We start from the raw sequence: 27573 nt of genomic DNA, 5'->3' as shown, positions 1-27573 counted from the left end.
GAAGGCTGCTGCAAACACTAATCCAGTGGTAAAGAAATCCAAAACTGGGGGCCAAACCCCACACTAGTCTGTGGAGCCTGCTGGTGTCCTCTGCAGTGAGCCAAGCCAGCAGCTGGGGAACCCCAAAGCTGGTGCCTGCTGCAGCTCTGCCACGCGTGGGTGCCCATCTCTAACCCTCCCCTGGCTGTGCCCTGTTACAGCTTGACCCTTACCGATGGCCCATGGCTCAACTCTGGCCCCGGCACTTCCCCCATCCCCTCGTGCATGGCCCCCATGGTGGGAAGGAATGCTGCCTGAGCAGTAGGCTGGAGCTGCCTCTGCTGCCCTGTGATTACAGCAAATTGTGGCTTTGGCCAGGGAAATTGGCAGTTACCAATAACTAGGTAAATAATTGGGCACTGGGAGGATGGGTCCCCCATAGAAACTGGGTCAGGCTATGTGCTCACCTTGTCCCTGGCAGGGGGCATTTGCTGTTTGGTCGCCTGAGCCTGCCATGGGACAGGGTTTGATGGTACCTGCCTGACCTGGCAGCAGTGGCTGCTATTTCCCCTCCTCTAATGAGGTGTGTTCCTGATCCCATCTCTGCAGCTCACCCTCCCTGCACCCCAAACCCAGGGAGCCCCTGGGAAGCTCCTGCTGGGACAAAGCAAGGACCCTAAACCCAGTCCCCGTCGTCCCCCCCAAGTTGTGGCCCTACAGTACCAGGTTGGAGGGTGACACTGTGCCGGACATGCCTAGCACAGCTTGTATGCAGTGTCCCAGGATGGAGCTGTACCCACTGCCCCTTCAGCCACAGATTAACTGCATTTTAATTACTGTACCCAGGGACTGAGGAAGAAACAGTCAAATTAATGTTTCTGGGGGTGCTGTTGGGGAGCAGCATCCATGGGGAATGGGAAAAGAGGTTGGGGGGGGCTGGTATCCAGGTGAGAAAGGGTTGGGGTGCGGGCGCACATGGTGAGCCAGGTGTTGGGGACAGGCAGGGGTGCAAGGACAGTGCTGTTTTCCATAGGGCATCTGCTGCCCACCTGGTCCCTGCCCACCATGCCCAGCCCTGCTTGCCCTTGGCAGCACTTGCTCCATGCTGTTTGCAACAGCGCATTTTACACCAGCTCAGCGGATGATCTGCTTCTGCAGCACCAACAAAGAAACCCCAAGTGTGCAACCCATGGGCCACATGAGCTTTGCTCTGCTTCAGCCACAGGGGCTTCCCTGCTCATCTTGTGCCCCCCACCACTGACCCTCGTCACCATTAATTCAGCTACAACCTCTTTCTGGCAGCACTGAAACTGGTGCTAACTCTGGTTTACATTAATTGAGCTGCAAGATGAAGCAACAGAGCTATTAGCCATGCTCACCTTCCCCAGGAGGTGTGCAGTGGTTTATTGGGGGGACGTGCACAGCTGGGGGAGCACGAGTCCAGTCTCAAAGCCATTGCAATGGCACACCTTGCCAGTAATACTTAATTCTTTTTTTTTTCCTATAAAACACTATTCACAATCCATACGAGGTGGCCTGGATCCCACGGGCAGAGCCACTGCTGGCCCAGGGTGGCTCTGGCAGGCCGGGCACAGGGATGACACAGCTGGCCAGAGCCATGTGTCCCAAGACCCTGTGGAGCCTTGGCCTGTCCTCAGAGCAAGGAGGAAGAGGAGCATGGGGAGAAAGAGGAGCCGAGGTGCGAGAGGGGCTGAGGGCTGCTGGGACACAGCGACCAGACCAGTGCTCCCCCAAGGGCTAGGCTGCCACCCCCAAACACAGCTCCCATGAGTGCTGCTGTGAGCGCCCCGCTCCCCCCGGGCAGCACAGAGACTGGCGGGGGGAATAAATAAATTAACATGAAAAGAGCAAAAGGGTAAAACACTACCAGGGACAATGGGCAGACAGCCCCCACCAGCTCGCAGGAGGGGACAAGGGACAGGGAGGTGATGAACACAAGGGAAGGTGACAGCTGTGACAAGGGCTCTGCATCCTTTTGCATGCTGACAGCATCCTGGAAGCGGCTGCCCAGGTCAGTTGTTGTTCATGATCCACCAGGAGGCTGGGGAGAGAGAGGGGAAGGGGTCAAGGATGTGCAGTCAGTGTTAAACAGGGGAGAGAGGTTAGGGGTGGCAGAGATGGGGGATCCAGCCCTGCTTGGGGGCAGCTGAGGCTTTTCTGCAGGTCCCTGGCATCTGGCTCTAAAGCAGCCACCGCCCCAGTGGGGAGTGCAGGTGGCCTGGAGATGGGTGATCCACTTGAGCTGCGGTGACTTCTGCAGGAGGGCACTGGGAATATGGTCAGTGGGACTGGCAGGTCAGGGGGAGCACTGCCAGTGGGGGATTTAGTCCGAATTAATCCATGTTTCATGTTATTTTACACAAGACCCAAAAGTGGTAACAAACTGGGGCTTAATTTGGTCTTGTCTGTCACCAAGCTCTCCCAGTTCCTCACGTCTTCCTCAGATTTCTATTGGCACCATGGGGAACATGAATTTTTCCCAAGCTGATCTCTCCCCTGCTTCAGCACCACTGAGCTGTAAAACTGGACAGAGCCACTGGGACTGACACAGGAGGGCCTGTGCTTTGCAAAGCAGGTTCAGGGATCAGGTGAAAAAAAACAAATGATGCATCAGGTGTATTCAAGACAGGGCTCAGCTTATCTGCTACCCGCAAGTGCCCCCAGCTGCTTGGCTGTCCTGGCTGGAAAGCATCCCCCAGGCAGGGAAGAGGCCCCGCAGGGCTGCCAGCACACACAACCAAACCTGCCAGGGGAAATGGGTCTCACCCTGGTTTGAAGAACACCATTTAGGTCACCCCCAAGTCAATCTTCTGCTCTGGAGGGAGCCAAGATGCCTGTTCCCCGCACTACTCCTGCCCTCTGCAGACCACCTCCGGAGCAGCAGCGTGGGACTGTGGGGGTCCCGCAGCCCCCCAAGCCAGGCCCATGGCCCCCCTCACCTGGGAAGAGCATGGTGGTCAGCAGCTCCGGGGACTCCAGCAAGCTGATGATGGACCGCTGGAAAGTCTTGCTGCAGCTGGACTGCAAATGGCTGTAAAACAGTGTGCAGGTACAGGAGGGTGCAGGGCTTGTGTGTGCCTCACAGTTTATAGGAGAGCAGCTGTGCGCCGGGATCCCTGCCCACGCACAGGGAACAGGGCTGCTTTTGCACCACCCAGAGAAGGACATTCACTCCTGCCCTGCTCCCCAAATCCTTTATCAGGGTGTCCACCTCCTCCGGCTGCAAATGGCCCCAGGGGCACACTGGGCTGAGCAGTCAGCAGCAGGACAAGCTGTGCAAGGAGGGGGAGCCATGGGGGTCCTGGTGGAGCCCTGAGAGAAAACCCCTTCCAGCCCCCCCCACCCAGAGCATGCAGACCCAGCCCCGCACAAGGAAAGCCTCCAACCTTCTCCACGAAGTCACGTCCTGCCAGAACTCATAAAGGATGAAGCAGGCCTCATCTGTCAGCTTGCAGGCAGACACACTGCGGGGACAGGAGCGACCCTGAGATGGGGCCTGGCAAGCTGGCACGGTGTGGCCACATTGGTCCCGCCGGGCCCAGGGGTGAGGGGCACAGGTCAGCACATGAGCCTCACCATGAGGCTTTCAAAGAGCAGTTTGGATGCATCCACAATTTGTGGCTGCCAGGGCCAACACACGGCTCCAGGCGATCACAAACCCAAATTCTTCATGCTTCACAGTTCCTGCAGCCAGGCAGCAGAGGAGCTTTACAGCTATTAAATTGGTCCTTGCTGCTGCCCAAAAACCACCATGTTAAGTGTTCTACCAAGTATTTCTTAGCGCGTCCCTACCACTGCAGCACACAGCCTGACAAAGGAACTCATCCTTCCAGCCCTTCCTTTGGAGTAGGTGTGTGTCATCCCTCGCCCTTCATAGAGAGAAACTGAGGCATGAGTGCAAGGAGCTGAGATCACAGCATAAAACCACAGCTCGCTGCCCCCCGAAGTGATGCTATTTCATCAGGCGATGCTTCCCACGCTCCCTCCTGCTGGAGGAACAGGCTGGAGCTTTCTCCAGTCCATTGGAAGATGATGGAAGGGGAAGCAGCCAGGAGGTGAGAGCAAGGCTGAGGGTGCAGGGCCTGGGGAACCATCTGCACTCAACTGCAGCATCATTAATTCCAGTTGAGGATGAACAATTCCTCCAGCTGCTGCTATGGGCTGCAGGAAGGGACCAAGCCCTGGAGGGGAGAGCAAAGCAAGTCACCCAGCAGCTTGGAGGCCGTGTCCCCCTGCGCAGGGGCTGCAATGCGCTTTGCAATTCCCTGGTGTGAACCAGGACAGCGGAGTCTCCCTGGCTTCACTCCAGCTTTCCACCCATGTGGAGAGCCTGCCCATGCAACTTTACCCAGTTGTCTACACTAACAGTTCTCATGACAGAAAAGCCCATCAATTCCAAGGAAAAAAAATACCATTCTCTCTGCCACATGTGTCAAAACAAGTATCTTCCTTTTGTTTGGACTGAAAACGCAATTTTGTGCTGTTGGAACTGAAGAGCTGAAAAATGACACTTTAAATGGGAACAGCATGAACATTTCCCACTGAAAGTGGCTTGAATCTCCCATGGGAGAAGGAAAGCACCTCTCAAAGAGCAGCTGTGCAATCTCCAGGGACATGCTAGCAGTGGCATGTCACTGAAGTCAGACCTGGGCTCCATCCTCAGCTCTATTCGGAGCTCTGGAGCAGTGCTGGGGGGCAGAGCCTTGGTCTCACACGGGGGTTAGCTGCAGGTGTTCACGGCTACTTCCCACTAGCACTACACACACTTTATATATCGCAATGCTCTGACACGAGCTCTCCCCTTGACTTTTCCCCCATTACTTTTGAGTCCTTCAGTGCTGGAGGAATGCATGCATTCACTTACATGCGCATGCCACAGCCATTCCTGCTGGCATAAAAAACACCCCCTTCCTTGCCAGACGCTGACAAGTGGCTCTTGCTGGGAGTATCTGCAGCAGGAGATGGGACAGGACTGCAGGCAGAGACACTGCTGCAGCTGTGACACTGTCTCATCCTCTCTGCAAGGTCAAACCTCCGTGCGTCAAGCCCACCCTCGCACTGACCAGCACACAAAATACTTCACAAAAAACCCTTTTGTCCCCCAAGGGTGCCATGTCAAAAGCCCCTATTTCTGGGCAAGCCACACCACAAGCAACCCTGCCGCCTGCCACACTTACTGCAGGCAGCTGCTCTGCCCGGCGGTGACCTCTGTGTAGGACCTGAACGCCTGGCGAAACTCCTCAATGCTGCTCATCGCCACCGAGATCTGCCTCTTTGCCACCAGAATGTGCTACAAAGGGACAGCAGACAAGTGGCATCAGCAACTAATCTGTCCCCTCCTGCCCTCCCAGCTCCCACCCTGCTGCAGGACAAGGCAGTGCTGAGCAAGCTCAGCACCGCAGGGGAAGCCGCAAGAAGGCGCTGGCACCACAATGCTGGGGACACCACCAACATAAAGTGGCTTCTTCCTAGCTGGGCAGGTTGCCTTTACAGTGAGGACCGCACCAACAGGAGATGCTCCATCCCCCAGTGGCGGGGTCCTGCTTTGGGGTTGCTGCAGTTCCCTGTGTCCTTCCTCCAGCAGAAAGGGGCCTTGGGACTCCTCCACTGGGGCTTTGCATGGTCTGTGGGCGCTTGGAGCAAACCTGAGGGATTTGGGCACTCACAAGCAGAGTGTTGCCTTCCTCTGGGCTGGCTGTGGGCACTGCCTGGGGCTTTCATGGACCTGATGGAGCTGCATTTGTCCTGTGGATGGTTCCACACCCAGCTTACAGCTCTGACTTCCATCTTGCTACATTGCTGGGCAGCAGACACCCCACCAGACCAAAGCCAGCAGCTCACCCAGGTGACTCCAGTCTCAGGGCACAGGGGCTGCACGACCACACATGTGTGCGAGAGAGGGGATCTGTGCACACTACAGGGTTACCTGCAAACAACAAGCAGCAGGACAGGGACTTACTGCATCCCTTCCTTTGCACACTGCTTCCTCCTTCAGTGGCTCCAGGCGTGGGCTCTGCATTTAACACCACAGGAAAAATCGTTACTGGGAGAACTTTGCAACAAGGTAAAACATAGCAGTAACCCACAGCCCAGCCCAGCTCAGCATGACAGACGGGTACCGCTCTGGGGACATTCCTTTGGGTACCTGGGGGAGAATAGGGATGTGACCTGCACATCTATGGGGCTTGGCGGGTCCAGGCTGACTTGTCAGATCAGCATGGACCATGGAGAAGCCAGGGGAGGGTCAGCAGAGCTGAGAGCAGAAGGGGGGCTTTGGAGACAGCAAGGGATGAGCAGCTTTGCGAGCCCAGGTCTCGTGAATGGGTGCAGCTCTGTAACGATGCCAAGACTGAATACCAGGGCCGTTAGCACAGAGAGAGGTCCCAGCACCAACCTGGCCAGCGTGGAGGTGCAGGGCAGTCCCCAGCCCACCTGCCCTCTGCCACGCACCTTGCACTCTAGTTTCTCGATGAGCTGCTGGAGCCTATTGATCTGTGCCATCCACTGGCTGTTGTCTTCGACACAAACGCCTGCATGAGGAACGGCAGAGATGTGTCACCAAAAAAGCTTGCTTTTGTCATTGTAAAAGCTTGCTCAAGACCTAGGAAACTGCAAAAGCTTCTAAACCCCTGATTTAAACCAAAAAAATGATTTGTTTTTCTCCTGAAACTTTTCCCACTGCTCGATACAACATCCCACAGAAGCTCCAGCTGGCAGCTGGGTGCAATGGTCCAGGCTCTGTCCTGGACCAGCCCCCGCTGTCTCATGCTGCTGCTCCCACACCCACTGCAGGCTCCAGTGGGTCAGAGACACCAACCCAAGGGATGACCAGGCTGCAAATACCTGTCGTTAGCATCCCAGAATAGGGGTCCGTCGGAGACAGACAGACATTCTTCTGTCCTCTGCGCCCACATCGTCTCCCTGACCTCAGGCCAACCGAGGTCTCAGATTTCTTTATGTCCTTTCTGAAAGAATAAAATGCAAAAGAAGGGGTTGAAGTCATTCACTATATGGGTCAGCTTCACAGCAGGCTTGGAAAGGGCAGATCCTGCTCCCAGATGTCCCTCCCAGTGGGACCCCGAGTCCTGCTCCATGCTGCAGTCCCCATGAACAGCGGTGGGGAGAGGGGGAGGATGAGCATGTCCCACCCCATTACCTCTCCCGTCCCGCCTGCTCCTCCACGGTGTCCACAGCACACTCAAGCGAGGCCTGCAGGGACTGCAGCTGGTGCATAGTTTCCCGCAGCAGGAAACGGGTCAGGAACTGCTCCATCTTCGAGGAGGTCTCGTACCTCTGTGGAGAAGAGGATCTGTCAGATGCCTCCGGCTCTGCGCAGGGGAAGCAGAGCCACATCTGGCAGGGGCTGGCACTTAAATAAACCCAACAGGGTGGATTCCAATCAAATTTTTAGTTATTGTAGGAAATGTTGACACTATAGGGCAAAAGCATCCTCTGGGTGCGTGCCTGTGAGGTCACAACAGGGAATGCACAGTGTAAACCCTCCATCCCGACCCCAGCACCCACAGCCCCCAGGAGCTGTGGAGGACTGCAGATGGACACTCCCAAGCTGCAAGGTAAAGGCAGCTTGCAGAAATAGCCCCCAGCTCCAGGGAGGGCTCCTGGGCAGGCAGAGCATCCCTTAGTGCACCCAATGGTTCACAGACTGCTCTGCTTGAATTGGGGATCTTGGGACAAGGCTGGCAGGGCTGAGAGCCTGCAGCAACCCCCCCGGGCACAGGCAGCCCCTTCCAGGGAGCAACCCACCACTTGCAGGACAGGGTGGCAGGCTGGTTTCATGCCCTGTCTCCCCAGGAAGACAGTGCCAAGCCTCTCTGCTCCAATGGAAAGAGATCCCTGCAGAATTTGTAACATGCTTGTGCTCGGGGCCACCCCACAGCCCATCCCCATGTCACCTGCCAAGAGTGAGTGACAGCCCCTGTGAGCCCTAGCCCATCTGCCCTACAGTGTTGGAGGGGCATCTGGCAAGAACATGGGGCTGCGTGCCCCTTCCTCACCACCCTTCTCCCTGGTCTGACATGCAATGTGCACACGATGGGCATTAGTGCTTGGGGGCATGTAAAGGCGGGTCCAGGGGGACACGCAAGAAGCACTGGGGAAAATGAAGGGGTCACTGTGCATCCTGGCAAGAAGGCAAGCTGGCCCAGAGGGCACCCAAACAGTGGGTCAGGATGCACGTCATGCCCCAGGAGCATGTCCGAGAAGCACAGAGAGCTGGGGAAGTGCCTGGGCACACACAGAGGCACCCCAAACTGCTTCCTTTGCCAGCTGTGACCACAGATCCTCTTGGGCAAAAATCTGGGTGCAATGAACAGCCACAGCCTGGAGCATGGCTCCTTTCCACATGCTCTGGGTTCTGCTGGCAGCATGATTCCAACCACTCTACTTTCCTGCTTTCACCTGCTTTTCAGGTCCAGTTTTCACCTGCTTCCTTGAAACCACCTGGAGTTTTGTCCTTGCACTGTTAGACATCCCAAGGGCCTGGGGAAAATCTCCAGGCCCCCAGGGATGAAGACAAGGTACTGAAGGAGGGATGCTCAGTGAGGCAGACAGCAAGGAGACAGGAGGAAAGGCTGAGGCACATAACCAGAGGCAGACACTTCTAGAGCAGGCACAGTTGTCCTCCACTGGGGCTGAGCCAGAGTATCCCTTGCAGAGCAGGTACCTGTGCCTGGTTTGCCCCGTGACTCCTCTTGTTCCACTGCAGGGTGAGGCTCTTCCTCCCTTCCCAGCATCCCTCAGTAGTACAAGTCATGCCAAAGCCTGCAGTCATCATAGACAACGGCAGCAGCTTCACCCGGGCAGGCTTTGCAGGCCAGAAGAAGCCCAAGTTTGTGCTAAGGACCATGTTGCTGCCTCCATGCAGTGCGGGCACAATGTGGGAGACCCAGAGGCATCCCACTACCGCTGAAAGCACAACAGCCTTCACCGTAGCACACAGGACTTACCCACTCAAGCACGGCATCATTGAGGACTGGGATGGCATGGAAAACCTGTGGAACCACCTCTTCTTCTGTGGCCTGAAAGCTCTCCCAGAGGAACAGCCGGTCCTCATGGCCGACTCCCCATCTTGCCCCTCCACCAACAGGGAAAAGGTGGCAGAGGTGCTTTTCGAGAGCTTCGGGGTGCCAGCCCTGCACATGGCTAACACTGGGTTCCTCTCCCTCTGCGCCTATGGCAGAGTCACCGGTCTGGCTGTGGAGGCTGGGGCAGGAGTGTCCCATGCCACCTCCATCTGCCTGGGCCAGACCTGGAGAGAGGCTACCTACTGCCTTGGGGTGGCTGGTGGCTTCCTCTCCAACTACCTGCACAGCCTGCTGATGGAGAGCCCCAATGACCCCTCAGTGCTGAAGGCCTTGAAGAAGAAGACACTGATCCAGCTGAAGAAGCAATGCTGCTATGTCTCCATGGACTATGAAGGAGACGTCTACAACCGAGGTTTCCATCATCCAGCCAGATTTCAAGTCCCCGATGGCCAGTGGATAACCCTGGACAAAGAACGGTTCTACTGCCCAGAGCCGCTCTTCCAACCGAAGCTAGTCCACCAAAGCTCCCCAGGGCTCCATCACTTGGCCTTGCAGAGCCTCCAGAAGGTACCCGACCATGCCAGGAGGGACACAGTGGGTAACATCGTGCTGTCAGGGGGCTCCTCAATGTTTCCTGGTTTTCCCGAGAGGATGTGCTTAGAGTTGAATGCCCTGTTCCATGGCACAGGCTGCCAGATTCAGGTCCTGGCGAGCCCAGAGAGAGGCATAGCAGCCTGGGCAGGGGGCTCGATGGCAGCATCACTCACGTCCTTCCAGCATGCGTGGATGGCAAAGGGCGAGTACCAGGAGCATGGTGCTGAGTACGTGCACAAGATGTTCCAGTAGGCAGATGACGACCATGCATTCAAAGCATCTCACCAAGGGGGCATAACTCCTGCTGCAGGAGGAAGGTCTCCAAAACACTGCCTTCCTCTGGGCAGAACCACGGCAGCGGTGGTGACTGAGGGCCAGCTCCCGTGCTGCTGCAGGGGTGTGAAGTCAATTCAAATGCTCCAAAAGAAATAAACTGCTTTTCATTTATACCCCAGGTTATTTCTGTGCCTGTCCACCATCACTCTATTAAGCATGTGTCCCATCAAGCTGGCAACACAACCACAGCTCGTGCTGTGAATTCAGGCCACGCCAACTGTCTGGGTACAGCTGGTCGACAGCCGAGCCCCAATGCTTCAGGCTGGAGACTGTGCACATCTACAGCACTGCAGCAAAGCTGTCTTTTTTGAATGCACTGCCTGCAGCTGCTGGCACAGGGAAGGGGGCTGCTCCAGCAGGCAGGGAAGCTCCTTCCAGCAGTCAGTGCAGCAGGACCCCTGAGGTCCATGGGGAGCCACAGGGGTGGGAGGAACGAGCTGAGGAGGAGAACGTTCACACAGCACCTGCACTGCAGCAACTTTACTATGGGAGGTGATTTCTGATCTTGGCACTGAAGCGGCTCAGCACTGGATACAGAGGATGAGCTGGTGAAAACCGGGGAACTGAATTCGCTCTTTGCAATTTTGGTATAAAGGTCATCTGGTGCTTCAAGGAGCCAATTCAGCTCACTGAACAGGCAGAAAAGCACTCACCTGGCTTTGCTGCTGCTTTAGTGAACTGATTCAGCAGACAACTAGAAAAGGATCAGAGGTTGCATGGAGGAAGCACTGCCCAGCTGTCATAGCAGACTCCCTTCCCCATGGCCAGCCCCTGTGCCCAGCTCCTCAAGGGGCACAGAAACCACGGGATATCACTGTGAGCATTAAGAGAGACAGAACTGGCAGCGGGAGGTCAAGGAAGGAGTTTCTGCATGATGTAGGAGGGCTGGTTGCTCCACAGGAGCATCCACCAGAGAGGTCAACCCCTTTCCTTGACAAGACAAGGAGACAGACTGGACCAGAGTCACCTCTGCCTTCCCTGTGGTGTCTTCATGTGCCCCCAAGGCTGCAGCACAGTCCAGGAGCCAGGCTGCCTTCATCCCCTGCCATGAGCACCATGAACTCCCTCTTTCATGTCCAAAATGGAGTCCAGCAATGCTACCACATCACTCAGGTCAAATATTTCCAATTCCTAACTGCATTTCTCTCCAACACGCAGGAGAACTGAGGGTCTTGAATTCCAGAAGCTCTGCACAAAAGCACGTAACCCTTCCGATGCTAGTGTCAAAAATCTGTTGGTGAGGGTTTACAGCAGGGAGGGTCTTGAGCCCCACATGGTTTTCTGGTTCCTCTGTGCCACAGCCAAGCCACCAGCCCAGTCCCAGAGCTGCGTCTGCCTGGGGCTGCTAGCACAGCTGCAGCTGGCCAGGAGGGGAAGGTAAGTGGAGAGGATGCTCATCTACCAAGCACTGCCCTGGGCTCATGCTGGAGTGGGCAAAGGACGGCCACAGCCACTCCCCACGCCCCCCCACCACCTGGGCGAGCAGAGCCCTCTGCCCAGAGGCCATGCTCCCAGTGGGTTTTCATCCATGCTTGAAAATGAATCTCATTTTTCTGCCAGAAGAAGAGGATGGCAGTGAAGCCGATCCGATGCAGCCATGGGAAGCTGAGGTCCAGCTCTGCATCTCTGGGCTTTCCCCAGCCAAGCATCGCACCTGTTCCCACAAGCCCTCCTTCTCCACGGCCTCAGAAGATGGAGAGCATGGGGCCGCGGACCCCAGGCAGGGACCCTGCTGCTCCCCCTGCACACTCCTTCTCCTCACTCCCAAGGGGTGCAGGCACTGAAATCCCTGCCAGCGCTGCTCCTCTGTGCTTGCTCAGCTCCTGTCAGCCCAGACATGCATCCCCTGCTTACAGGGGAACAACCAACACTCAAAGGACAAGCCTGAGAAAGAAAGGTGAGGAATACTAATTGACTGAGTCCCCACTGGGGCACAGCAGAAAGGATACATTATTCATCCACCGCATGGCCGGGCACAGTCCATTTCACTTCAGGAGTTGGTCCAAATCCCAACAGTATCACCCCTCTTTCTGCACAGAGGGCACTTCCCACAGCAAGCAGTCTCTGCAGCCTGTGGACCCATTTAATGAGGTGCGGTCCCATCTCCAATGCATCCTCCCCAGCCCCCCGCCGGCACTGGCTGTGGCCCCACAGCCTTGGCATATGAATGCTTCCCCTTGCACGGGGGCCAGATGCTTCTCCCCAGCCGCATCACCCCCCTTCAAAGGGCCAGGTGCTGGGAGAAGCCCCGGCGTCAAGCCAGCCTCTCAGCACTCCCTGTCCTCTCAACTTTCATCCTGAGGATGGCCTAATCCTGATGTCCTCTGTGGATGATGTTGGTGGATGGAGTTTTATCGCAGGAGCAGGCAGCTGCTCCCACTGACGTCATGTCATGGCTGCAGGAGGCACATTCAGCCAGCCCTGAGCCCCGTAGCTCACCCCAGCACAGTCCTTACACTTTAAACATGCAAGTGCAGGCACCAGCCTAGGGTGCCACCCTGCAAAACCCAACTACCAGCCCAGGGCACACCGTGCTCGGAGGGGACGCTGCTCTGAAGCTCGCCGTGCAGAGGGCTCCCCATCCTCCCGGTTGCAGCACACCCCAGCCCACCTTGCAAGGGCAAAGCAGGATCCCATGTGGACATGTCAGTATTTCAGGCAAGCATTGCACATGACGAGCCAGCTGCCTCCTGTCTCTCGCCTCATCAAACACAGCACGCCCAGGGGAATGCACCAAAGAGAAGGATGGAAATAACCATATCTCAAGAGAGCCTCAAATGCTGTTTCACCCTTCTGTATCAGCTTTGAAAATTTCATGCCAGGGAAAGGAAATCAATTGAAAAATGCACCTTCCCTTCAGCTCAGCTGCCTGGCCCCCTTTGCACTCCTCACTTTGGGGGAAACAAGCAAAACCCTCTTGTAAGGTGTTGCACCACACAGTTCAAACCCCTCTGTAAATACAGGCTCAATAAAAACATGCTCTGTCTCACTGAGCACAGCATTTTCTGCTCATAGCAAAGACTCATGGAAAGGAGTCACAGAGGAAGTAACTCAGCAAGCACAAGACAAGGCTTTTTGGTCGTGGACTGGTATTTCAGCTCCATTGACCCAGATGAAAATCCCAAAGTTGCCAAGAGCTGCTATAATTCTGCTTTTGAGAGGTTTTATTAGTTTCTTATGATGATAGTTAAAGCTCAGGACAGAATGGAATAGGTGACTGCATAATTCCTGCCAAAGGAGAAATAAGAGCACCTGACTTGGAGAGGTATTTATGGGCTAGTTTGCAGTGTCTGCAAACTGGAGAATGGAAAGGTTTTAGCATACAGGTCCCCTGTAAGAAATATCAGACCATTTCCCAAGGTATTTCCACAGTTCACTTCTTACTCTGATGCTATTATATTGCAAACGCAAAGTTTAGCCACAAGATAAGCTTTAATCAGTACACTGCAGCATAGCTATCAAGTTATATTTTACAAATGTAAGTGAGAATGACAGAATTTGGAGAAAAACCCTCCTTTCTTGAAAAGGGATCTTTTCTTTTCCATGTTTCTACCAACCCAGTGAGGAAGGATGGGAGCATAGGAACCCCTAATGATTTGGTTTCCTCCTGCCAACCTGTGGATCCATGACAAACACCCCGGGCAGGTTTGCTGCCCACACATACACTATTGCCTGTAGTAGTTGCAGTCACTTACACAGCGAGAAGGATGAACCCAGCTTGCATTTCCCATGCTTTATCGCAGTGTTTATTCTGCAGTCAACAATGTACGTGGCAGGCAGCAGATCAAGAAGCCTGCCAGCGAGGAGACAGCTGCTGAGACACACCATTGATCCATGCCAGGTACCCTGGCCCGTAGTGACCGTGATGGCACATGCAGAGGTGGGAATCCTTGATACCAAAAAGGCTTTCGGCGGCACTGCTTCAAACCACAGCTCCCAAACACAGAGCTGTGGCATACTGCCTGCGAGCTTTGCTTTCCTTATTTCCCTCTCTCTCCTCCCTGTAGCTCATCACCCTGGCATAGTCTGAGGAACTCTAGCAGGCAAACCTCCCAGGCTCTGCTTTTGTTGTGCCAACAAAGCAGCCCATGCTCTCTGTTTTCCTGCTTGTGAAGAGGGCTTGTATTTACATGAGCCTATTTACAGCTGTCAGTAAGTACCTGGAGGATGCAGGTGTGAGCAATCCTGTGGCAGAAGTAAGGAACTACTGGAGATGGACCATGCCTTAACCAAGAGATGCTGTGGTTCAACTGGTGAGACCCAGCTCAAGTCAGAGATCCCCTTCTCCTTCTAGCTAGCCCAGGTACCACCTCCTCCTCAGGAGTCACATGAAGGTCTCTTAAATACAGCGTGGGAAAAACAGGTAAGGACTGCAGATCCTTCAACATCTGTTGACTCTATAGCCCTGTTTTGGAAGCAGAGCTTTATGGTAAGGGCCGTTGGAGCAGGCAGGTCTCTTCCAGTTTTCTCAGAACACAGCACAGCTGCATCTCCAGCAAAAGCAGCTCGCCAGGATGAAGTTTCATTTGGCTCTTCCAGCAGGGTGGTGGTCTCTGCCAAACTGGGGCTCTCGGTCCTCAGCCATGGTGGCATCAGAGGTGTTTGAACCAACAGAAATGAGGGACAGATGTGTAATAAGGGAAATCTCTGTTCTCTGCCCCCTCCTCTGCCTCAAAGGTGTGAGTTCTGGCTGAAATCCAACCTAATAAACCCACTAACCCTGTAATAGCCCAAGATTGAGTCTCATTCTGGAAACACAAGTGCGGGAATATATTCAGGTCACAGCAGGTAAGAATGCAGCATTTATCATCTCTGCCAGCCTCTGGCAGTGGCAGATTTCCCACAGCTCTGTAAGAGCCCTGACCACAGGGTTGGAGCATTGCCCCCTCCTGCCTTCTCCCCAGCTCAGAGCCCAGTGGACCAGGAAAGCACAGGGGGATGCTTCCCAGGAGGGTCAGTGTCTGCCTCAGGGCACCCAATCAGCACACACCTCACCCAGGTGAAAGCAGAACTGTGAACATTGGGCTGCCCTGGCCCCCTGGCTCCAGGTGGATCCAAACAGGGGTGGAAAAGCGAGTCCACAAAAATCTGTTTCAACAGGGAAAACCTGCTTCTCTTTTCCAGGGAACACCTGTGGCACCAGATACTATGAAGTGAATGAATGCTTCATGCCAATACTGTGAAGCAGTCAGTAATTGCACTGTCTTTTGGAGAAATACATGAATATACAAATTCATTACCAAAAAAAACCCCCAAAACAGAAAAGAACTGAAATAAAGCATAGCTCTCTGAAGAGGATTCATTCTCTCCCTCTGGACTGGCATTTAATAACTGTGAAGGGGGCCAGGCAGCTGAACCAAAGAGAAAATGCATTTTCAAGTGATTCCCTCTCCTGGCATGAAATTTCCCAACGTACAAAGAGACGCTGCTGAGGCTGGGTTTGGCCAGAGGAAAACTCAAAGAGAGACCAAGATCGTGACTGACACTACAGAGGCACAAACACCACTTCGATGACTCTGCAGAGCTGACAGCAGGACTGGTCCCCTTTCGCTTCTCTGTCCAATCAGTAGGTCAGCGGACAGCGTGCACATGGATGATGCCCTTCATCCGCTTCCTACCAAGCATCAAACCACCACATTGAAGAGAAAGAAAGGGTTGACCCTTCCCATAGCTGAAAAGACCATCAGCCCCAAGCACGTGGCTAAACCATTTAATACATTTCAAATGCAAAGGGGGCTGCTGGTCCTCGAGGAAGGTCCCTTCCAGTATCAGCCACTGCTTTTTGTGGCTATATTTAGCCTGTGACGCTGTGCACTGCAGACCTCTGCTCTCCAACGCAGAGGCAGGGGGGACTCACAATTAGCAGCCCTAATTAGCAGCCTCCAATGTGACTCCCATCAGTACAAGCTGCAGGGAGAGGGAGAGCATTCACTGCAGGAATGAACTTGGCACAAGGCTGGGAGTCAATGAATTTCACCATTTCCTACCTTCTCCCAAGCGCCTCGCTGTTTCCCAAAGCAGCCCTCCTGCCACAGTGGTCCTGCCCCCTCTCCAACAGCCAGTTTTTATTGCTCTGAGCACAGGCTGTGCTAAGCAGAAGCTGCTGGGGTCAGTCCAGAGCAGGCTCAACCCTGGAGTCCCCATTTTGCGCCATACTACTTTGTGGAAAAGACCTTGCTTTGGCTGAGATGCAACACACAGATTATCTGCGATGCTCCCAAAAACTGTCCCCAGGCAGGACCCTCCAAGTGGTCTGCAAGGAACTGTTGAAACAGCTGCTGCCAGAGCCCTATGAGGAAGAAATCTCCAGAGCACAAAAGCACTAGCTCTACCCTTCTCCTCCTCCAGCATGGCTCCCCCTCCTCCAGGCATACTGCTGGCTGTGCTGCTGCAGCACTCACTGCACATAGACACAACCAAAGCACACACAGGCAACCCCACTGATCTGGAAGGTATCACATTTGCTGCTTCTAACACTAAGCAAGCAGCTAAGATCACCACAGCTTCTGTTAAGCACCCACCTGCCTTGATGCCCTCCCACAGTCCCATCCTTACCAGCTTGGTTTTGTCCATGGCTGCCAGGACCGCAGTGTTGAGGGCTTCCAGGGCAGAAAGCACATTCCTGTATTCTCCAAGATATGCTGAGAAATAATCTGAAGCAGAAGAGAAGACCATGGTGAGCTTCCCGAGCACCTCCATCTCTGCCTGCCCTGCATCTGCTGCTTCCCACACACAGAGCCCAGCGCTCCAGGGGGTCATTTGCATCCCTCGACAGAGTCATGCTCCCACTTGGACTGAAATGAAGAGTCCTTTCCTATCCTCAGGGACAAAATGTCCCATCCCCTTGGGAAAAGCACAGATGTCCTCTGTGCTAGGATTCAGGCACAGGGACTGTCAATGTCACTTGACTGCCCAGTCCTGCCCAGGTCAGATGTGCACAAAGTCCCACCACAGACACAGAATATCACCGTACTTACCACACAATTTCTCTGTGTCCACGTTACTGCAAGGAACAGAAAAACAAGCTCTTGTTAGATAGTGGGGCTGGTTCGGGAGAAACAGTTGTGGTGAGCAGGGTCTTGAGGGCTTGTCTTGAACCCCCAGTGGATTTACTGCTCCTCCCACATATTTTCAAAAGCTGTATTAGAAAAATAAAAAGCTGAACACATTTAGAGCCAGCAACTCAGGAGCCATGCCCAGCACCTGTAGCACCCAGGCAGGGCTACAGAGCATAACCTCTGCTTTGGGGACTGATGGAGCAAGCAGAGATGCTCCACCAACACCTCCTGAAGCTGGAGTGTCTGTGAAAGCAGGATGGGGCCAGGAGGGAGGTCAGGGGAGGCAGGCAGTGCCCCGTGCCTCTGGGCTAGCCAGCTGGGTTGGCAGCCCCATTTCTGAGCCCTGGAGCTGACAAGCCCCAGAAGCTGCTGCTTCAACCCAACCTCTTCCCCCAAAGGTACAAAGCATTCATCCAGGGCTCCCTCCTCATGTCTCCCTTGATCTCAGCCCAGGTCCTCCCTCATGGCTGCCCCATGGCACCAGGCCACCTCCTCTCCCATCTGCTCATGGATTGCCCCAGCTGCTTCTCCTCTTTCCCTCCTTCAGAGCCCAGGTGATGTGGGGCTGCCTTCAGGCTCCCAGGGCAGGGGACTGGATGCTTTCATGGCCCACGAGAGGGGTTGTTCCTGCCATGAAGGCCATTAAAGCAGGGAGCTGGGTCCAAAAGCCTGGAGGCAGGGGCCAGCCCCCCACCCCTTTTTGGTAACAGAGAGCACTTCACTGGAAAATTAATGCTGGCATCCCTGCGGGGCTTGGACGGGTCCCTCCTGTTGCTAATAAAGGTGCTGCTGGGGTGGAGAGGGAGGAGGAAACATCCAGAAATGGCCATGTTTTCGGGACAGGATGGCAAGCAGAACAGCGGGTTCACATGAAGCTGTCAGATCCGCTCAGTTGGCCAAAGCCATGGAGGCAGAGCTGCTTGCTGTCCTGGTTTCAGATGGGACAGAGTTAATTGTCTTCCTAGTAGCTGGTACAGTGCTATGTTTTGAGTTCAGTATGAGAAGAATGTTGGTAACACTGATGTTTTCAGTTGTTGCTAAGTAGTGTTTAGTCTAAAGTCAAGGATTTTTCAGCGTCTCATGCCCAGCCAGCAAGAAAGCTGGAGGGGCACAAGAAGTTGGCACAGGACACAGCCAGGGCACCTGACCCAAACTGGCCAACAGAGTATTCCATACCATGGGACGTCCCATCTAGTATAGGAACTGGGGAGTGGGGGCGGGGAATCACCGCTCGGGAACTAACAGGGAATCGATCGGCAGGTGGTGAGCAATTGCACTGTGCATCACTTGTATATTCTAATCCTTTTATTATTACTATTGTAATTTTATTAGTGTTACCATTATCATTATTAGTTTCCTCTCTTCTGTTCTATTAAACTGTTCTTATCTCAACCCACGAGTTTTACTTCTTTTCCCAATTTTCTCCCCCATCCCACTGGGTAGGGGGGAAGTGAGCGAGCGGCTGCATGGTGCTTAGTTGCTGGCTGGGATTAAACCACAACACTTGCAATGCCTGGCATCACCTGCAGAGCCTGCAGGGAAATGCCCCAGGATATCATTTATTCAAATCAGCCTCTGCTCAAGAAATTTTGCTGTCTCAAAATCCCCTAAATGATTATAACCATTTTTAATCCTGATTGGTAGAGTGGAAGAGAGCACAAAACAGTTTAAGTGTTTAAGTGCTGTCACACATGGAGGAACTGGTGATACCTGGAGTTTGCTGGGCTCCAAGCATGAGGACAGATGCAGTGACACTGTCAAGGAGAAGTCAAACCACGGCCACATCGCCCTGCCCCCACTCTGACACGGCTCATAGGGCGAAGGGGCAAAAACATCCGGAGGTAAAATTAGAGGAGAGTGTGTGAAGTGTCCAAAATGCCATGCCAGGAACAGGTATAATAATATAAGCAAAATCTTCCTACAGCTTTTCCCCCAAACACCAAAGGCGGGTTTCTATGTCTCTCTGCTGGGCTTCACTTGGTTTACTTTAATAACAGGCAGTGCTTCAAATCACAGAAATATTTTGGTGTGAGACATCATCACAGACCCACAGCAGTGGGACTGCAGACCCCTCTGTTTAGCTAATTGCATCAGTCACCTTCTTAGGCAATGGAGATGGGCAGTTTTAGGCTGTGATTTGGCTCATCTTTTTTAAACACCTACCACAGGAGCTGATTAAGACGGGGCTCTGGCACACTGTCCTGGCACTGCAGACAGTTTTTAAAGTTGATAAAAAAATAGTGTTTCCCTTGAGACGCAATATAGATAATCAGCAAAACCACAGCCCCTTCTTCTGACTCCACTCCATCAAATTTTGCTGATCCCATCTCTGAGCAGCTCCATGAATCCGACCACAGCTCTGCTAGATAGAGTGGCTGGGGTTTGAAGCACAAATTTAAATTGGAAAAATGTCTTGCTCCTTCTTAATTTTTCCACTTATTTCTGAAAGCTGCCTGGAGCCTGAAGAGCCACTGCTGCTGCATTGCCACAAGAGATTTGGCACTGCAGCATCCACAGCACTGCTTGTTAGACCCATGCCCCAGAGTAATAACTGCGGCCACTGGTTCCCATCCAAGAGATGGGTAAAAATCATAAAAGAGGGGATATGGACATGACATAACAAAATACACAATGTAACACCTAATGCATACGTTACCCAGGCTTTTGCATCTGTCTCCAGTGAGAACCTGGGGCTGGGACTGGTTTCACCAGGAAGAAGGGGCCACCAGCTCAGCCCACTGCCCAGTTCCCCACCTTGCCTCTAGAGAGCAGACATCCATGTGACAAAGACCGATGATCAACACCAACCCTATGGCTTCTAAGGAGAGGCCAGAGATTATTAATCACTCTATCTTGTCTGTTTGCTGCTTAAAAACAAACATTAACCAATCAATCACTAAAACACCGAATAGTTAAACATTGAACCAATCACCAAGATCTTGTGGCAAAAATCAGTCCTTTGGCAGTTGTTCAGTGGAAGATCTGCTCCCTTCCCAACACAGTCTGCTCTGTCAGCAACCTCTTCCCATGTTCTGCATCCTGCGGCAGCCCCCAGGGCACATACAGTTAGGGGCACGACAGAGCATAGCAAGCAAATCACAGGACCAATGGTGCCATTTTCATGCTACCAGAAGCTACTTCATACCAGAAGCCAGGAGGAGCTCATGTAAAGAACCTCATGTCAAATCCTGACCCACTCTGCAGGGCTGCAAGGGGGCAGCAGGCTTTGCTCCACTTCTCTCTGCCATCCTCTCTCCCACTCCAAGAGAAGAGCCATCCTCTGTCTCCAAAGCACTCATCCTGAGACTCTCCACATTTCCACATAGCTGTATTTTGACTGTGCTCAAACCACTGATTAACTGTAATTAAGCTTGAACTGATGATGAAGGATCTTGTCATCATTATGCTGTTGGGATTTTGTCAGAATGTGCCTGGAATTTATGCAAGAAAACAGCAATCAGCTTCAGCAAAGCAGATGGGAATTTTTTTATTTTTATCATTTATCATGTTGGGAACCTCTGCTGTCATCACACATCTCATTTCCAAACCTTTCCAGTGTGACCCAGAGTCTTTCAGTCACTCTCCATCATTCAGAAACTGACAGACGCTGCGGCTCTGAGTCTCTGACTGAAGAGAGGGGAGGAAAGTTCACACAAGTCCCTTCTTCCACAGAACCAGAGGCTTCAGGTTATTTCTACTGAGATTTTTAAAAAAACACCAGGTCAGCACTCCCACCTCTCTCACTTGTGGTTCAAGGTCAGAGACACATGCTCTGGGCAGTCTGTACCCAATTCCTGCCACTGCCAACTGACTGCTCTCATGCAAAAGAGGATTTGCTAGACCTTATTTTTCTAAATTTTCCTGACAAATGCAGGACAGAAAGACACACGAGGTCCACACGACCCCTCCCTGGGCAGGTTTCATAGTCCCCTGCAAAGAGCAGTAGGCATGCAACCTATGCAACACTACAGCATTCAGTCCAAAGCCCTTGGTAAGCAACTCTCTATTATGTTGTTCCCATGAGACCCTGGGACCTGCTGCCATCCTGCTTGGCTGGACTGCAGACAGACACACGGCTGCTCAGAGAGCAAACCACACTGTGCGTCTCCAAAGACACATCTGCAGCAATGGAGCTTTTCAACCCTTCAAAAACATTTGTCTCTTCTCACCCAGATGTTTCAGTGGATGAAAAGTGCACTTTTCCAGGAAGATGAATCTTTCTGTTCTGCACTAGTGCCAGAGCTTTCTGACAAGTCAAATGAAACAGTGGACCTAGCTGTTGTACCAAATTGCAATAAGGAGTTGAATTTGGTTTCAACATATTTTTTAAAATGTCAAACAATTAGAGCAAGGAGATATTTTAAAGCCAAAATGGAATAATTTTCAGAAATGCAGAACAAAAATAGCCTCATGAGGAAACATAAAACCTGAACCGGACCCAACAGAGATGCCTGATGCACAGGCCACAGCATCCCACCTGAGCGCCGAGTAGATGGGAGGTGGAGTGAAGATCAGATGGGAAGGACAGGGAGAAAAGCAGAGTGTGGTGCCGTGGGCTCTCTGGAAGGAGAGCAAGTAATGTACGAGACCTCTGAAATACTCATCTTCCAAGATGTCAGCTTTGGGAGCCAGGGGAGCAGCTGCAGGTTCACAGTGATGGATGAGGGTCCGGATGTGTCTGGGCAGTGCTCCGTTACTCAGACATGGAGACTGCCTGGGTTTAAAGGTCTCTGTTACTGTCTCTCCTTGAGTCAGGCTGGCACTGACAAAGAAACGCAAGTTTCAGCCTAGAACTGATGAACACAGCACCCTTGTGGCCAAGGGATTAAGGGTGAGACTTTTCTATCACCAAAAAAGCTATGGGACATGAAAGAAGCACGCCAGATAGGTTTGTAGAGCTTGTAGTTGCTTTCCAGCTTTGTGATACTTTGAGTATTACCTTGGATAATAACTCTTGAATCTGGCAGCAAATTTCAGTCAGCTCTCAAAAATGCTAAGTTTCTGCAAATGCAAGGCAAGCAGGCAGGCCAGAGGAGAGGGGCTGCTCAGCCCCCCCCATCAAGGGAACAGCAGGGCACCAGCACTGTACAAAGGAGCCCACTACACACCCCAAAAACAAATGCCAGAAAGTCCAGCTCTAGACACAGAGCCACAGAGACCTCTACGACTACGAGGCCCAGCGTGCTGAACACAGCTTGATTTCCATTACCTGGGAACAGATGGGGCCATGCCTCCCTGAAGACAGGCCTGTCTCTCCAAATCCCGCATCCCAGCAGACAGGCAGCTCTGGGCCAGAATCGGAGCACTCTGGCAGATGCAGTGCTGCCCCACATTGTTTGCAGGGGGCAGGATGCCTCTTACCAGGCAATAAACTGAGCACCAGGCTCCCTCTCTGGGAGGTCCCACCTCCTCCTCCTCCACAAGCTGGGGATGAAGCTGAAGAAATCATGTACAGTTCTCTGCTGCCACCTCCCACATCCCATCCCACTCCCGCCTCCTCACACTGAAGCTGTCCCATGTACTGACCCTGCGCATGTGCATGTGGACCATGTCCCAGCCAGAGACAGAAACAAGAACTACACCTGCAATGGCCTCAGGGCTGGACTTTCCCTTCTGCTCTTGCAGAAATGAGGGCATCCTTGCAGCACTGGAGGGACAGCATCTCCTACATTTGCTTGAAGTCACTGAACACGGGAATTTGGAAACCAGCTTTGTCCGCAGGGTCCCTTCTGCTATTCATGGCAGAAAGAGATCAAAGACCCAACGGTCATGCCCTGCTAATAGATGTCACCAGCTCAAGCTGCAACTACCACGTTGTCATAGCTACCGCACCGTCATTATGGGTAATGAGTTATAGAGAGCACTGCTACAGCCAGGACCATGCACAGCTCTCAGAGACAGTCCGCTCACACTGGGCCCGTCGGTCAGCCCTGTTTATCTGCTCTAGATGGACGGAAGAAGCCTGACCTGAAAGCGATGGTAAACCAGATCTTCACCATTCAGTTAAGGGCACAGTTAAAACTCTCTGCTTTGCTGCAACCCGTGTTTTCCAGCGGTATTGTATGAGGGGTGACTCCAAGGTCACCCCAAAATGGAGTGAAAGGAAAGGAGCACTTGCAGAGGAAAGGAAGTGGCTCACTGCTAAATCCCTTGGGATCACAGCTCAAAGAGACAGCTGTTTTCAGGAGACATCTCCTGCTGCCCACATCCAACAAGCCCAACTGGCAGGACAGGCAGCAATGGGCAGCCAGGCTTAAAAGAAAGCAGCACCAGGGGCTGCACACACCAGCCCACTTCTCTGCCCCACCACTGAAGTGGGAGCATCAGTTAAACCCACCACCCTGACATTTGGCAGGAGTCAACCATCCCCACTCCCCCAGTCCTGGGTGGATGATGTGGGGACTTGCAGCCAGGGACCACTGGGTATCTGCTGTCAGTGGCTCAGTGGCATTCAGTGGCTGTTGGCATCTCAGCGTGGCACAGGCCCTCCGTGCTGCTGTCCTGGCTCCCCTGCTGTCCTGGCTCCCTGAAAAGCCCTGGGGCCAGCATGTGCAGCTAAGGCTGCTCTGAGTTACCTCTCCCTGGAAAGGACCTGCTCAGACACTGCCCTGGCCGAGGGCATCGAAGAGGTGCAGGAGATGCTTCCTGGGGTGCCAGGGAAGTGGCATGAGCCAGAGCCAAGCCTGCCACCCAAGACCGGGAGGAAGCTGCAGCCACCTCCTGCCCCAGCAGCACCTCTCCATCTGAACAGGCAGCCCCCAGACATGCAATTTATCAACAGCCAGTTTCTCCAAGTGCCAAAACATGCTCTTTCACAGCAGCCGGCAGGGCAGAGGGACCCCAGCAAAGCCACACTGATATCCACAAGACTGGGATGAGAAACCCAGCTGAGCCCAACAGACTCCTCTAGATAGCACCAGTCAAGAGGAGACCAGAGCTAAGTGCAATTACTTCTCCTGTTCTTTAGGGGTTTCTTTTTTTAAAAGTAGCTGGCCTAAATTCACAGTTACACTCATAAGGCCCACTTCTGGTGGAAAGCAGCTCTTACGTAAGTGAAAAGCAGTTCCCTGTGTCAGCAGTGGCTAAGTCTCCAACTTTACACAGTCTGTGCATTGTCCTTACACCACCACATGCTCCTCCTGCAGACACACAACCTGCTCTATAGAGCTGTGTATTTCTGGAATACGTTTTTCAAACTAACATGATGTAATTTTAAATGGATGCTTGCTTCTATGGAACTACAGTAAATCTGATAACAACTGTTCTCAAAATGTCTGGCTTCTCTCATCACCAATGCTCGTAGCTGGTGTTCAATGGGTTTTAACATCTGCGTGTTACAAGAGGTAGGTTTATCTCACCCTGACTATTTATCACACCCGCCTCCAAATGTCCTCTATCTACAGTCAAGCAGTTTTATATTCTCCTTCGTCTCCTCTCCTCTGTGCCACCACGGTACTTACTCTGAATGACGCCTGTCAATGCCACTGAACAACTCCCACAGCTCCTCCGAGCTCAGGATCCCATCAGCAAAATAGTTCTTGAACTCCTCAAATGACAGCTTCCCATCATCTGCATTTAAATAAAAGGGAAGAATAATTATATATCTGCAGAAAGAAGCAAACAGGCCCCAGCGATCCTCCCAGCAGCCTCTCTACCGGGAGCGTGGGACGGTTGGGCGTGTTGTGCATAATAATTAGAGCAGATAATCATTGAAAGCATGTCCCACCAGTCCCCATCAAAAACCCAGGAGCGCTGGCAAGCAGGGTCACTGCCGCTGGAATTTCGGGTGGAAATTTCAGCCCCTTCCAAAAGACCCCACTGCATTGTTTTCAGAAATGCATGCAGGCACTCTGTACTTAGATGACTGTCCAAGCTGACTGTCCAAGTATAGAGTCCATTACAAACAGCACAGTGAGGACGGCACCAGGTTTTTATGGAAAGAAAATCTCTCCATTGACTCAAGAGCTTTTTCCTTCTGTCCTGTGGAGGACTTCAGCTCCTGGGCTGCATTTTGATCTGCAACAAAAGCGGCTCCCGAAACCTGCAAGCTACTGTGAAAGAGAAGAGTCCAAGAGGGGGTGGGAAGGCTCAGAGAAACGACTTGTGATTTTTGACTTGGTTTATGGGTGCCAGATTAAAACCCAGGTAGCAGAGCCTAACTCTCAAATGTCAGGGACTCCAGTGTGCATCCAGGAACAGGGCCACCCAAATGGGGACACCTGTGAAACACTAGACTGAGCGCAGAGACTGAATCAATCCTGCAAGGGACGGAGCAGAAAACTGATAGCCCCTGGGCTGCTTGCTGCACAGCTTGCTTTGCCTTCCCTTCTCACTGCTAGCGGTGCACAGGAGAGATCGTGTGCATGCAGGCAGGAGAATGGCTTGGAAGGGGCTCTGTCCTGCATGGCGCATGGATGGTGAAGTGGGGGAGCCCACTTCTCCAGCCCCTAGCGAGGCCCTTTGCTCCAGTGCCTTTTCCTCCAGGTGAAGCAGAAAAGCACTTCTCTTGCAGCCAGAGAGCTGCTTGCCCTTATGCTCCTTCACTTTTTCAGGCAAATCTCCCAGCAGAGATGGGCTGCACTTCTTCCCCCAGACCCCAGCAGGGAGGGGGAGGCAGCAGTAGGAACAAAGCACTCACCGTTCTTGTCAGCTCGACGGAAAATCTGCAAGAAAAAATACAACAGGGTTTAGTGAGGCAGCAGGGAGAGCAGCAGTGCTGAACAGTGAGCCAGGTGGCACCCAGCACTGCGATCATGGGAGAATCACCTCCTCGAGCCTGGGAGAGCCATGCAGAAGCCCCTGCTGCCAGGGCTGTACAGGCCAGCGCTGCACAGGTTGCTCCACAGAAATTCCCCTTTGCAAACAATTAATACCATTTCTTGCCTCCAATGCGCAAAGCTCTCAGCACAGCCACTGCCACCCGAGTGAGCCCAGCACTCACACCGAGCATCTTATAGAGAACACAGAGGGAGACAAAGTAGAAAGGGTTTTGCTACACCCTTGTGATGGAAAGTGTTTAATTTTTCAGACCCTTTAAATGAAAGAACATTAAGCATAAAACCACTCCATAATGGGAGCACTTTGTGCATCACCACTGACACTTCAACCATCTGCACCAAGGAGCAGCTCTTTGTCCCGCACTTTGTAATCACCCTTCACAACAATCCTTCCTGCAACACCTCGACATGCACACACACTGTAATTAAAAATTAATGAACTAATTAATCTGTAACTAATTCTGCCACAGAGCACAGTTGGAGAGCTGCTCCAGTTCAGGGTGTCAAAGCCAGGTTCCCAACCACAAGGCTTCTGCCCACAGCCCAGAAGAAAGCTGGGGCTTCTTAGCCCTGCCTGGCTCCTCTTTCACCAATAATTATCTGAAGGTCTGGGGCTGACTCTGGTAAGGAACAATATAATTTCCAAAGCCTGGGAACATCTTGCAGACTGAACAGTATGAGGTTTTGGCCAGCACATCCTAATGGAGCCAATGACAGAAACTTGTGTGTGTGTAAACTTTCTCCTTTTTAATCATCCTTTTTAATCATCCTGGTTCATGAAGAAATCTGACAGTCTGAAGAAAGATCAGGAATGAAAAAGGGCAGGAAAAAGGGAAAGCAGACTTAATTATATTCTTTTCCATGCAAAGCGGAGACCACTGATAAAACTGCCCCCAGACCAGCTCTTCTCCCTGCCACAGGAAACATGTCACTGCCAGCTGCCCCCTCCGCCCCCAGCTGCCTTCTGCCCACATCTAGCCACTGAAACATCCCTGAAAAATCACTTTGAGGTAAAGAAACAGCTGCCCAGAGAAACCTCCACTGCTCACTCCTGAGGAAGCCGCTGGCTTGCAACTGGGCAGAGGCTTTTCTGATGCTGGTCCCAGTGGGGAGCTCCCTGGTCCTTCCCCACGACCCAAACCAGGAGCCGGGACACCTCCTCCTCGGATGCTCTTCTGAGCAAGGCAAGCTCCTCCCGACCCAAGCTGCTGCAGGGAACGAAGGCTGCCCTGAGCTGACCAGCGTTAGGTAACTGTCCCTCCGGGACGCTGGCTTCCAGCCAGCCAGACTGCTTCCCTTGCAGGAAAGCAGGGCAGGCACTCTCTAAACGCCCCGTAGGACTCACTGGATGCGCTTTGGAGCTTTACCACTACCAGCCGAGACAGGGACCCGCAGCTCCCACGCACTGGGGATTTCTCTGTGTTTTAAAGCACAGCTTTCTCCAGGCTAAAGAGTTTGCTGGTGCATTGTGGGTCTCATGGCTGCAGGGTTACACATGCCAGGGCTCCCCAGGTGCAGAGGCAGCTCTGCCTGCAGGCAGGGGCAGCACCAGCAGGTCCCACATGCCTGTGCCACCCTGCCACCTCCCTGCCTTGGGCACGCCACTTTCTGTCATGGCAAATGCTTAATCCCGCAGAGCTCTCTGTCATCGGAGAGACACATGGCTCATGCAATGACAACTCTATGACTCCAAATGTCACTGAGGCCAGCTAGCTCATCCCAAAGACAGTCAAGTGTCACCCAGGCACTTAAATGCAGATTCAA

At 53.0% G+C, this 27573-nt stretch overlaps 1 protein-coding gene across 2 annotated transcripts in view; it reads right to left on the bottom strand.

The window, feature by feature from the left end:
• Positions 1 to 1528: 1528 nt before the first annotated feature.
• NECAB3 (N-terminal EF-hand calcium binding protein 3) overlaps positions 1529 to 27573 on the bottom strand; it is a 29243-nt gene continuing 3198 nt past the window's right edge. The window contains exons 2-13 of one of the 2 annotated variants that reach the window (XM_010584054.1): positions 25671 to 25695; positions 24493 to 24601; positions 16952 to 16977; positions 16530 to 16627; positions 7157 to 7293; positions 6844 to 6965; positions 6451 to 6530; positions 5927 to 6013; positions 5178 to 5290; positions 3387 to 3464; positions 2940 to 3031; positions 1529 to 2041 (exon numbers count right to left, since the gene is read on the bottom strand). In XM_010584054.1, coding sequence (XP_010582356.1) covers positions 2013 to 2041; positions 2940 to 3031; positions 3387 to 3464; positions 5178 to 5290; positions 5927 to 6013; positions 6451 to 6530; positions 6844 to 6965; positions 7157 to 7293; positions 16530 to 16627; positions 16952 to 16977; positions 24493 to 24601; positions 25671 to 25695 — 996 coding nt within the window. In that variant the 3' untranslated portion in view covers positions 1529 to 2012. The remainder of the gene's footprint in view (positions 2042 to 2939; positions 3032 to 3386; positions 3465 to 5177; positions 5291 to 5926; positions 6014 to 6450; positions 6531 to 6843; positions 6966 to 7156; positions 7294 to 16529; positions 16628 to 16951; positions 16978 to 24492; positions 24602 to 25670; positions 25696 to 27573) is intronic. The other variant, XM_010584056.1, reaches the window with a different exon arrangement.

The sequence above is a fragment of the Haliaeetus leucocephalus genome, unplaced genomic scaffold, assembly GCF_000737465.1.
Source record: "Haliaeetus leucocephalus isolate CR32 unplaced genomic scaffold, Haliaeetus_leucocephalus-4.0 Scaffold933, whole genome shotgun sequence".
NCBI classification, from domain to species: Eukaryota; Metazoa; Chordata; class Aves; order Accipitriformes; family Accipitridae; genus Haliaeetus; species Haliaeetus leucocephalus.
This window is presented reverse-complemented; position numbering and strand designations above follow the sequence as displayed.